General features: G+C 43.0%; 1 protein-coding gene and 1 long non-coding RNA gene across 2 annotated transcripts in view; one reads left to right on the forward strand and one right to left on the reverse strand.

Annotated features, from left to right (window-relative positions):
- Positions 1 to 1,462: 1,462 nt before the first annotated feature.
- Positions 1,463 to 5,399, forward strand: LOC138984979 (uncharacterized). Its single transcript, XR_011462213.1, has 3 exons — positions 1,463 to 1,592; positions 3,201 to 3,243; positions 4,816 to 5,399. It is a non-coding gene; the product is annotated as an uncharacterized lncRNA (long non-coding RNA).
- The window catches only part of ELOVL2 (ELOVL fatty acid elongase 2), a 46,706-nt gene continuing 37,737 nt past the window's right edge, over positions 3,229 to 12,197 (reverse strand). The window contains exons 4-8 of the mRNA XM_070360993.1: positions 11,136 to 11,213; positions 8,529 to 8,700; positions 6,009 to 6,133; positions 5,456 to 5,590; positions 3,229 to 3,668 (exon numbers count right to left, since the gene is read on the reverse strand). Of these exons, the coding sequence (XP_070217094.1) occupies positions 3,549 to 3,668; positions 5,456 to 5,590; positions 6,009 to 6,133; positions 8,529 to 8,700; positions 11,136 to 11,213 (630 nt within the window). The 3' untranslated portion in view covers positions 3,229 to 3,548. The remainder of the gene's footprint in view (positions 3,669 to 5,455; positions 5,591 to 6,008; positions 6,134 to 8,528; positions 8,701 to 11,135; positions 11,214 to 12,197) is intronic.

The raw sequence follows: 12,197 nt of genomic DNA on the forward strand, positions 1-12,197 counted from the left end.
AGTGCCCAGGGCTGGAGCGTGGCTGCACGTTGCTTGTGCCCAGCCTAGCCTCTTCAGCCAGTCCTGCACTTTCCCCTGGGTTGTGCTGTGTAGCTGTTTTTGTTATAACCTTTCTATCCTCTGCTTGCTGTGCAGAACGCTAAGTCGCTTCAGTTGTGTCCGACTCTTTGTGACCCATGACTGGAGCCCGCCCGGTTCCTCTGTCCATGAAATTTTCCAGGCAAGAATACTGGAGTGGGTTGCCATGCTCTTCTCCGGGGGATCTTCCTGACCCAGGGATTGAACCTGCATCTCTTACATCTTCTGCATCGACAGGTAGACTCTACCATTACCACCACCATATCCTCTCTGCTAGTCTACTCTTAACTTTTCCTTACGAATGACCGTTTTCTGAAAGAGTTTAACTTGGTATATGAATACTGCATAAAGGTGACATTGTTATATAAAAGCCCACTGCTTACTGAAATGAATTACACCTCCAAAATTAATTGCTAAAATATAACTTTGTTAAAAAAAAAATTCCTGAGTAATAGGTCATTTGGAATAGCATGCAGAACACATTTTAACTTCTTTGAACCGAATAAAAGGAATCATGACATACTTTAGTGTAAAAATCAATTTATTATACAACAATCATACAGATGCTTTTTATCTACAAGGAAAAAATGGCTTCTCCTGCCTCCCTGGCCACCTCAGTCATGATACTATGTTCTTAAGATATAAGTGTTTTCCAAGGAAAATCAAAAAAGTGCTATCCTTATTTTCCAAATAAGGAAGTCCCCAGAAACATAAAATGAAATGGAAATACTGGAAAGAACTAGACTGGTTTCTTACACAAGAAATGAAGTTCTGTCCATCATAGTAACCTTTTGCCTTAAAAATACCTCTCCAATGTGGGGAGGACTTTCCCCTCAATATGTCTAAATAGTTTAGTATGTAATTTTGATGGGTTGAGATTTCTGTATTTAATTCCAGTAAGTGAACATTCTTTTGTTTGAAAAATTGGAATAAACATATGCTTACCATACTCATATAACTGTTTTCATTCTTATGAGTGAGGAGAAATTTATTTGGGGAAAACTTCCCTTTTTTTTTCTAACAAATTATACAGAACTTTTTTAAAAACAGCTTTGCTTTAGGAAAATCACATTAAAAGTAAACATTTTGTTTAAAATTGTAACACTTAATAACAGGTGAAGATAGTTACCTGATTCAGTTTTTGTGACTAAGACTTCATAACCCTGTATTTTTTTTTAACCAGCCCTTGAATGGTTTAAGGCTATAAAGTGTTTCATGAAGCTTCCCTAGGATTACAGATCAAGTCAGAAGTAAGCATCCTGAAGCCTCTATCCAAATCGAGCTGGAGAGTGTAAACTAACCGAGCTTCCCCTTTGATCAGTGGTTTCCAGCTGTCTGGGTCTGCCTCGGCTGAAGGACGCCTCTGTCCTGGCCGTGTGGGGATGGAGCCCACGGGAGCCTCCGGAACTGCAGCTGCGAGGCTGAGTGCAGAGCCGGGGCCTGATGACTGAGGGGAAGCTGGAGACAGCAGCTGACCCGTGACCTCTGCCTTCTGAGCCTCATTTTTACCTGCGGTGAGTGCATTTTGATAACATTGTAGCTCCCCTCTGAGACCTAAAACTGCACCAAAGTCTAGCTCCTCCGAGGGGCTTCCTCCCCAGTCTGTCAAGGACTTTGTTACGGGAGCAGGGAGAGTCATACTCAAAGCGAGCCCTTGTTTTAAAGTGAGTTTCTGGGAGGACACAGTACTTAGAGCTGTGCAGGCATGATGTGATGGAAGGAGGGGGTTGAGCACCCTAGAACAAGACAGCTTTAGGAGACTAGAAAGACCCAAGAGAAAGCGGACATCAGACGGAAGATGTCTGTTCCGGAGAAATGGGTCCGCTGGCAGAGGAGGGGCTGGAGGGCACGATGCCCTCGCCGTGAAGGCTGGTAAGGTCAGTTGCCTTTCAGGGCAGCGGAACCCCGAGGGGCGTTTACAAGAAACAGACGTTGGAAGTGTCAGTATGCCCAGTGTCAGTGTACACGTCAGTACCACAGTCTGTGTTTTTGTTTTCCCATTAAAAATTTTTTTTTTTCAAACGGAAGCTCAGAAAACAGAAATGGTCCCCAAAGGACAAAGTCCTTTTGTGCTGTAATGTGTTGGGGCATTTAAGCCTCTGATGTCAATGTTACGACCTAAAAACTTCTTAAAGTAAGGCAGGAAAGCAGAGAGAGTGTCAAAGTGCGCAAATCTCGTTTTTACAGGGTATGAATTATTTTATAGGGTGTAAATCTGTATCAGATCTTCGGATAATACCCTGTTTCCATTCTTGGGACAATTTAATGGTAGATGACCGCCCTGCCCTTGGGGAGAAAGGAGTGGTCCCTCTCGCCTTCCTCTGTGTGCTTCTCTGCGGGGCTCCGGTTACCCGAGCAGGGCAAGGGTGTGCTGGGCTTGCCAAACCGGCGCTTTTTACTGCGGGCAGTGCTGGAACCTTTCCATAGCCCTCTCTTTCTTCCTATTTTCAAAAACCTAACCTGTAAAGACAAACAGCAGCTATTTGGGGATAATATTCTCAAGTAGGCTCTTAAGAAATCGTTGACAAGGTCAGTATCTATTTTTCCCTCGATGCTCTATTAATTCTAACTTACAGATAGTCCATTGACAGATCATTCTAAGGGCCCAGTGATGGAGATTAGTGGGCTCGAGTCCTTGTTCAGAGAGGAGATAGGCAGCCAAATTCGGATCCTACTTTTAAAATGAACACTGTTATCCTAACCCAGGGTACCTTAACATAGGATGTAGATGTGAATGCATGAATAACTAAGGAAACCCAGTTAAAACAGAAGAACTAGGCCTATCCAGAGCCCTTGTGCTATGAGGGTCTGGGAGATTTTTCTTCAAAATAAAAAAAAAGGAATAAAAAACTATTACCATGTCACTAAGTTGAGAATTAGGAGTAATTGTGGGAATCTGAGATTCTGGAGACAAGACAGACTTGAGAGAGAAAAGGGGTTGCTGGGTTGTCCATCTATGTGACCATTTTAATATTTTCTGGGGTTGATTCCTAAAGGAACAAATGGACCGATTGTGTACTGACAATTATTGCTAAATATAGATTAGAGCATACCCTGTATTTAGAAGATAATAACATTTTGTTTTAAACATTTTAATCTGAACAAAACTAACTTATTTGCAGACTTGCTGTGAGAAACAGTGCTCCCTGTGCCCTGGCTCTGCAGGTGTGTAAGGCGTGGTGGGGACCGTGTCCGGGCGGGGTGGGGGGGCGGGGCTAGGTTGGTGGGGAGAGGAGAGAAGGCGCACCGGTTCTGAGTTCTGCGGAGTTCTCGCCTCACTGCTGATGAAAGCATTCAGTTAACAGATCAACCCAACAGCAATATATTAATACGTTCCGGATACAAATGATTTATAAACTCAAAAGAAATTAGTTTATGCTAAAACATATATAACTTTCAATTCAGTCTTTGCTTTAAAACAAGCGGATCTGTTAGGCTATTATATATGCTTTGTCTTTGAGACACGACACTTATTGTGCCTTCTTGCTTATTACTCCATTCGCTGTGCTGAAGTAGGCTTTGGAAAAACCATTCTTGACTTCTTTCCCTGCCTCTTCCATGGCTTTCTTCATTGGCTTTTTCCGGTATGTCTGTTGGGATGTGTACATGTTGAAGAGAAAAAGAGAAAGGGATTCTTTAATAGAACCTTGTCTGTAATGTGACTTAGGGTCTAAAACAATGCATGATTTCATTGGGTACTGAACTTTCTAGTATGAATGCTTATTTGTTAAATGATGGTTGTTAAGCTTCTGATTAAAAACAAGACAAATGCATGAATTCCAAGGAAAAGCTGTCTCACCTTACCCACATCAGGTTAGTATTGATATATTGTTTTATGGGATTAGCATTCAAATTCTGCATTAGTTGCTTACATGGAGGGAATGATTTTTTTGAAGTCTTTTTAAAAAGTCAAGGTATAAGTGAAATTCAGTGCATCAGTTCAGGTGTATAACATGATTTAATGCTTGTAAATGATTTACTGCTTGGTAAGTGGTCACACCGTGTAGCTTACCATCCCACATACAGGATTTACCACATTTCCCATCCCACTAGAATTTTTTCTTGTGATGAGAACTTTTAAGATCTAGTCTCAGCAACTTTCAAGTATGCACTATGACTTACTTAAGGATAGAAATTTAAAAAAAAATACAATTCAAGTGAAAAAGTGCTGTTATTTCAAAAGTACTGGTACCTGAGATTTTGGCTTGATGTATGTCTTGGTACAGCCTTCCTATTCAGACAAAATATATGATCTCACTTTTTTAAAAAAAGCGAATAGTATCAACTCAGGATCAGGGCTGACCTTGACTACGGCTTTGAGCACCACTGTTCCCCACTGCTGGACTATGGATTCCTTCAAGTTTCAACACCAAGATGATTCCCTTAGTCTGCCAGCAACGTTCATCATTTTTTTTTTTTTAGGAGAGGGGTGGCTTTGTTTGGTTCTATCAATGGTTGCTGCTTTAGAAATTCTCAAAGGAAACTTTTATCTCACAGGAGACAAAGCCTCGCCAGTCCAATTTCCAAAACACAAGAGCTGAAAAGCTATCAGAAGTTCTGCTCCCCCAGCCGTATTCTGTATAAAACCACCATACATTTGCTCAAAGTCAACCCAAACTAAAGTCAGTGGGCACTTGTTTATTTGCGGGAGAAAATACAGCCAATACAATTTCAGAAGTACTGTTCTGAATGAACTGTATATTCTCATTTTTATTACAAAGCTTTCTATTTCCGCAGCCCACAGAGGAGCAATTCAAAACCGACCGCCTGAGGCCTGTGCTGTCACTGCTGCCACCGGTTCTTTAGAACAGAGTTGCTCTGAAATTGCGTTTTGGAAATCCCTTCCACGTAAATTGTTAAAAAGAAAATGGCACCTAAGGAAAAGTCAATGTGACCTTCTCATCCTGGTTCACTTCAAAAGAACGTTTTCAAATAAACAGGAAGTCTACAACCTTGCAGTAGCTAATGGCAACAGGTTTTCACCATTAGGTTCATTTAGTCGATGTTTTCCTCCATTCATAGAGATTTCCTAGATCTGTGTTACTATACACAGTGTTTAACTTTCAGAGGTGAGACTTTGGCAGCCTGGTGCAAATACAAGATTCAAATACATAGTATTTTTGATTAAACTTCATAGGCATGCATTGAAAAACGTTTGGCAGAATGCCCACCAGAGCAGTAACAGGGGTTAGTTCTCCTGTGGAGGAGGTGCAGGGAGATGAGTTAGGAATGCAGGTTGCAGGGTGGACTCTGTGCACCTCTGTTATCTGAGCTGATCAACAAGCCTGCACTCCCATAACGTTTAACTGGTAAAATTAAGAACGTAACGCAGAGGTGCTCAGTCTCATGTTTCGCTGTTGACTGAGTTTAAACGTACCTGAATGTAGAAGTTTAAGAAGAGGATGACCAGCGTCATCATGTAAGAAGACTGGAAGATGAGGCAGCCCAAGGGGAAGCCGCAGGGCCTGACCACGGCGCTCATGGTGTGGGTGATGGTGAGCAGGAACTGCACCTGTGGGCGGCAGGGGCGGATCGCTCTGGCTCTGCTGCAAGCCTGCTCCCGGGGCGAGACAGCCCCCAAAGCGCCCGAGGGGCCCACTCTCCTCTCTGGGAGTTTTGTCAGAAGTTAGCAAGTGTGTAAAATTGGCCATCGTTAATTTTCTCTGGGGAACATCTCAGGCCATTTAGCTAGAAACGCTTCAGCAGAGTAACTTCAAAAGTATTCGTCTACATTTCACAGCAAGGAGTGAGCTAGCTGCATATTCCATACGCACAGGACGCATTCCGTACACGAGGGACACTTTAACAAGGTTTTACTCTTAAAAGCCCGTTTTTAGAGAGAGCCTGGCAGCCTCGTGCCTCCAGCTTCCAGGGCTGGGACCGAGCATGCGCCGCAGCCCGCGGGGCGGAGCTGGCGGGGGCGGACGTACCAGCTGGGCCTGCGTCAGGTACTTCTTCCACCAGAGGTACTTGTGCATGGACGGGAACACGGACAGCCCGTAGTAGGAGTACATGAGGATGTGGATGAAGCTGTTCAGGGTGGGGCCAAAGAAACCTAGGAGAGCACAGGAGGCATTATCGTTCCTTTGGAAGGCAGGACCGGCCGTTCTTCGTCAAGCACTGTTCCCCCTGACATAACTGAGCACAAACAACCCAGCGCTCACGTGACTCACCCGATTCCTGTGCCATCATCGCAGGATTCCACCAGACACCTAGAGAGGGGGCTCACCCGGGACTGGCTGGGACTCTGAAAACCGTTTTGCCAGGGCTATGCAGTCTCTGTCATGACTACCATCTAACCAGGAGGCAGAATTTCAGAAAGAACATGTGTTTGCTTTCACTAAACCTTCCAGCCATTTGGGTTGTAGACAGACTATATGATTATAGCCTTCATACATGGCTGAACAGGGCACTTGAGAGTCAGGGAAAATGTACTGCCCTTCATAGTTTGGTAAATGGAATCTCCCTGGAAGGGACCTAGAACCAGGAGATGCTGCAGAATGTGAATCGGGGAAGGTCCCGCAGGATGAGAAGAGGCTGAGCTGGGCTGGGGACTTTCCCAGTGGCCAGGAAGCCTCCTGAACTTCTGGGACAAGGGGTGTCTAACACTTTTGGGTATCTGCTATGCTGAGCTGTGGCGGGGAACCCCCCTGCCCCCGGTCCCCTGCCGTCACCTTCATGACAGGTGCTATCATCCACGTGGGTGAGTCGTGTTTCAGGAAACTAAGGAGCAAGGGCTAAGCCCTGTGTTGGCTCAACTAAGGGTCAAAGGATTGAGCTGCAAGAGGTGAGGAAGTGCACAAGCCAAGGAGCGGGAAGCAGGGTGTGAGAACAACGCCAGCCTACGTGAAGGGCTCCGGACGGGGCGCGCAGAAGGTGAGCGCAATGGGCGGGTCCAGGATCCAGGCCGCTGGTCTGTGAGCTGCCCAAGAGACGGGCTGTGCAGCTGGAGGACCACCTAAATAGCTCTGTCCCCTTGCATATATTACTTTGTAAATTTTGTTTCTCATCTGGAAAACTGATATAAGTAAGTACCACTTAAGGTTGTGATGGGGTTAACTATATAAACTAAAAGGCACTGCACATATGGGGGTTAATTAATTTAAATTCTCCTGCCTGGTTTCCCAGTCCTGGATTAACAATCTGGATAGATCAATGCAAATCAGTGAATATGACAAGAGGAACAGCACCAGGACTCTAGCAAGTCCTTATACACTGGCTGGAATGACTTGTCAGGACACTGGATTTATATGAAAGCACAAATATAGTTTCAGAGTACCAGGCAGCACAATATTAGTGATTTTTTTTTTTACCAACCTGAGTTTTCATTTCCATCAATTAATTTTAAAAAAGTAGTTGCTGCTTATAATTTTCATAGTATTCTAGACTGAAAAGAAACCATCACACACACAGAATTCCCGTGAATGAAATACAATGTCTTTACACAATGGTTAAGATCGACTTTTAGATGCTTTAGTGATTTAGAAATGAAACTTGATAATCAAAAAAATACTTAGCCTTGACAACTGTCCTTTGGTATTGATTTTAGTCTACATACTGATTATATCATCAGTCTACTATATTCTTAATAACTAAACTGAAACCAGAGTATGTCAGTCTAGGAGAGGTGGAAAAGGGTCTCTTCTGTCCACTGTGCCTCCAGCAAGCTTACTGGAGTTTAAATTTACATCTTCATAGTCAATGTGCTGCAGATACCCCAGTTTTGTTTTGTTTTTTTAAGTATCATCTCTACAAGTTCCTATATCCTAGGAGAAAATCATTCTGACCTGAGTTGTACCTGATTTTTCATAGAATACTTTTGAATTCTTGGGTATAAACCAATAAATATCCAATAGAAAAGTATTGTTCTCTCTTGAGCGCTGTGTTGATATGTCAGGTCAGAACTGACATGTCAACTGTGAAAGTCAGTGCAGTGAGAGTTATTAACTTTTTGAAAAAGTGAGGTCAATTTTTTTTTAAGTGAATCACACAGAGCCAGGCTAAATACTGTTTCATGGAATTTGTTTCATTCAGTATGAGTGCCCTGGGTTGTGATATAATGTAATATTTATTGATGTCTTAGTAAAAAAAAAAAAAAATTGAAAGCCACTGCTCTGGTGGGTCAGAGGGATGTGATTTTATTTTTTCAGAATGGATAAACAAGCCCCCGAAGTTGAAATGACTGCATCTGTACCACAGCCGAGGGGTCGTGACTAGAAGGCGCTGTTTCTACCAGCCCAGGGCGTGGGGTAACCTGCTCCAGCTGGGGCACGCGCTCCTGCCATCAGATGTATGGTGCATGGAAGAGAAGACATTTTTAAAATTTATCCTAATACTCAAAGGTTTTGCCAGGATCAAAGATGAGAAACGAAACGGCCACCAGCAAACGTGTGCTTCCCCGTGTGACGGGCAGGAGGCCCATTACACAGAACCGACAGATGTATACTTACTTTGCCCACAAGGAATCCAGTTCAAGACGCACCACCAGATGTTAAACATGGAGGCGTGATGGTAGACGTGGAGAAAGGTGACCTGGCTGGTTTTTTTCCGCAACACAAAGAAAATTGTGTCCAGGAACTCTATTAATTTGGAGAAGTAGTACCACCACAACACCCTGGCTACCTGTACGAGAAGTCAAGCGGGAGGAAGACAGGGTGAGCTGTGATGCTGCCCGGGGCCACCTGCCCCTGCGGGCACCGGGCCATGCTCCACCGGCTCACCCGCCCTGCTCCCAGACCAGCGAGAACCGTCTCACCCGGCCTCTGCTGCCATCTATTCCTTATTCCCAGCAATCCAGCCCCATCTAGTGAAAGGAATTATTGTACCTTTCCAAAATATTGGGGGGGACCAAAAAGTCTGTTCCCTTTCCGTGCTCCACTGTTTTCTTTCTGATCTTTTATTTCTTAAACTTGATCAGTTGTATAGAATTCCTAATAGTATGGATTTAGGTGACTTATTTTTCCTAGTGTTGTTTAAACTTATTTCTCTATCCTCCACGTTTTCTGTAAAGAGCAATGACAGAGGCTTAGCTGGATTCAGGTTTAAGGTTGGGGGTAAGATTACAGTTGACCCTTGAACAACGGGGCAGGGATGGTCATGGCACTGACCCCCTGCACAGGCCAGAGTCTGTGTATAACTTACAGCCAGCCCTCCATAGCATGGTTCCTCCGTGTCGGGTTGTACAGCACTTAGTATTTAGTACTGAAAAGAGTCTGTGTATTAAGTGGACCCGTGTAATTCAAACCCACGTGGTTTAGTGGTCATCTGTACTTCAGGCGTGGGTCTGTGTACTTCCTGTGGAATCACGTCAAGAGGCACCCAGCTTCTGGGTGGCCCGCTGACACTAACAGCAGCAGAGTCCAGGTGTTAACAGCCTCACCTAATCATCGCGAAGCTTCCACTCAGCTTTCACCCGGTAGCTTCATCGTTTACAGATGACTGCCGTCTGGGCCCATTACCCTTCACTAGAAGCTGCAAAATGGTGCTTTTCAAATTCTCTTCATACTTACGTGCATGTTTTTGTCTTTATAGAAATAGTTCTTCCTCTTTAGCTATTTGGAAACTTTACATAGCAGGTGAGATGATGTTAGTCACTCAGTCGTGTCCAACTCTGTGACCCCGTGGACCATAGCCCTCCAGGCTCCTCTGTCTGAGGGATTTCCCAGGCAAGAATACTGGAGTGGGTTGCCATGCCCTCCAGGGGATCTTCCTGACCCAGGGGATCGAACCTGGGTCTCCCCCATTACAGGGAGTTTCTTTATTGTTTGAGCCACCAGGGAAGCTCTTCCTCTTTAGCTATTTGGAAACTTACATATGAATGGCAGGATAGATGTTTGATTCAATTTTTTTTTTCTAGAATTACTTGGTGTCCTAGTAACCTTCAAAAAGTAACAACGATTTTTTTTTAGTGTCATTTTAAACTCGTTTAGTTTTTATAAATTTGTCAGTATTCCTTTTGATACTCAAACTGTCCCACTTTAGCTGTGGGAGTCCCTTTAAGCTGGCCCTTACATCTTCTTGTCGTGACCCCAGCTTCCTGGCTCTGTCACATGATGTCCTGGATTCTTCTCATATATGTACTTCCCCCCAACCAAACAGGAATCGGTCAACTCTCTAAGAGCACTAAACCCTCCTGGTGGATTATATTTAGAGAGCATGATGTGGGTATCACTGCTGGTTTCTCAGAGACTAACTAGACCTCTCCTGTGAACAGAGCTAAAAAGCACGTTTTAGAAAGAATGTTCATTTTGATATTTCTGATTTAAATCTATGATTACTGAGTCTTGGTTTCTCTTTTCTATGTTTCAAATATTAGTTGTAATGATATTAACATTATTATGTACTTTATCTTAAGCATACCTGTAATAGTCCCACAAAAAGCAATACCAATATTTTTATTAATAAGAGCAGCCCCCCTTTCCAAATTACTGAATGCCGTTGAGGTCATCTCGCTCAGGGTGTGCACTCAAACACTGTTTAAAGGCACATGAAAGAATTCCTTGGGTGGTTATGTCAGCAACTTAATATACGGGTAATTATTTTATTTCCAAGATGTGGAATAAGAGGCTGCCTTGCATTCTTTTAAAATTTGCTTTATAATTATGTGAAAACACCTACTGTTTCTGAAAATTAGACAAGGGACATTCAGAGAAGTCCAATTTCCACCTCTATCTACTCTGCCCTGGTCCCTCCCCTAAAAGGAAACAAGCATGTTTGCTTATGGTTTTAAAAAGAAACAATGGCAGAATAAACTAAAAGCTAAGACACGCATATTCCTATCATTTTCTGCACATGAGGCCCTGTACTATAGGCATGGTCTGTGGGTTGCTGTTTTCACTGAGCTCCATCCTGGAGATGATTCTGTATCAGGACAGAGGTCATCCCCATTCCACTTTGCAAAGGGATCTATTCAAGGTTTGTTCCATCTGTCCCCCAAATGAGCACTTCTACTACGACGGAGACCCCTGCTTATCTAAGCCCAGCCTCCATCCTCGTCTCTGGGAGGAGAAAGCTTTCTCTCCTTTTCAGTGAGAAATGGTTACAAACAGCTGACTCACCCGGATGTCGGCCTCCCCTGCACTGGTCAGATCCTGACACTGTAAGTTGTACCCTCCTTCCCAACTGGAGAGAATAAGCTGCCAAAGAAACAAAGGAGAGGAAAAAAATCAGTGCAAAAATTTGGACGAAAACTCAACTTCCTATTCATGTTTCTGATTGGCATCTATTCAAGGTTTGAGTTCTTCCCAGTATGAGCTTTACTCAATCCTGTTCCCAAATACACAGTATCAAAGGACCTAATTTCTTGCTGCTGAACTGGTATCAGTGGTTAAAATCCTTGGTTAATATAGGATTTACTTCTAACCTTCACAGCCACCAGAAACAGAATTTAGCTATCATTTGAGTAACAAAATATTTTCCGTAAGCAATTATCTAATCATATGCTCTACAAATACAATATAGAATTAAATGTAAACAGATGTGAAGAAACTACACTAAAATTTAAGTACTTTATTGGCTTACATGTATTTGTTATTTGATCATCCCAAAGTTATGAATTATGTACTTATTACCATTTTCCATGAGAAAACCAGGGCTCACAGACATTCTGAAGTCATTTTCTTCATTGTGTTTATGCTATGTTGTAATCAGTCATTTTTGCGATTATAACTGATACACATCTGTTTTCCCCATTATGCTCAAAAAACAAAGCTCCATAAAGTCCATGCCTCCTTCTTTGCTCATTTTTTGCAACTACAATTCCTTGTCCAATGCCTGGCACAGAGAAAGTCCTCAATGACTATTTGCTTGTAATCACACGACTGTAAGTAGTAGAATGACAACTGGATTCAGGTCTTCTAATTCCTTGTCTAGTTTTGCTTCTACAACTTAAGGAAATGAACTTTCTTTGTGGGAAATTCTATAAAAGTTTTCTGCCTTCTTGCTCACTGTTACTAAGAAACTTAAAATTCTAGACTATAAGGTCTTTGGCTTTGATTTACATATGATATATGTGAAAGCCTATAATTTTCTGTAGCTTATCAAAAAGGTGTAAAGGGACCGACTGTTAGACAGAGCAGGGAGGGAGGGATGTTAATGAACTGAACACCAAGAAAAAGAGA

Source organism: Bos mutus, chromosome 23 (genome assembly GCF_027580195.1).
Source record: "Bos mutus isolate GX-2022 chromosome 23, NWIPB_WYAK_1.1, whole genome shotgun sequence".
NCBI classification, from domain to species: Eukaryota; Metazoa; Chordata; class Mammalia; order Artiodactyla; family Bovidae; genus Bos; species Bos mutus.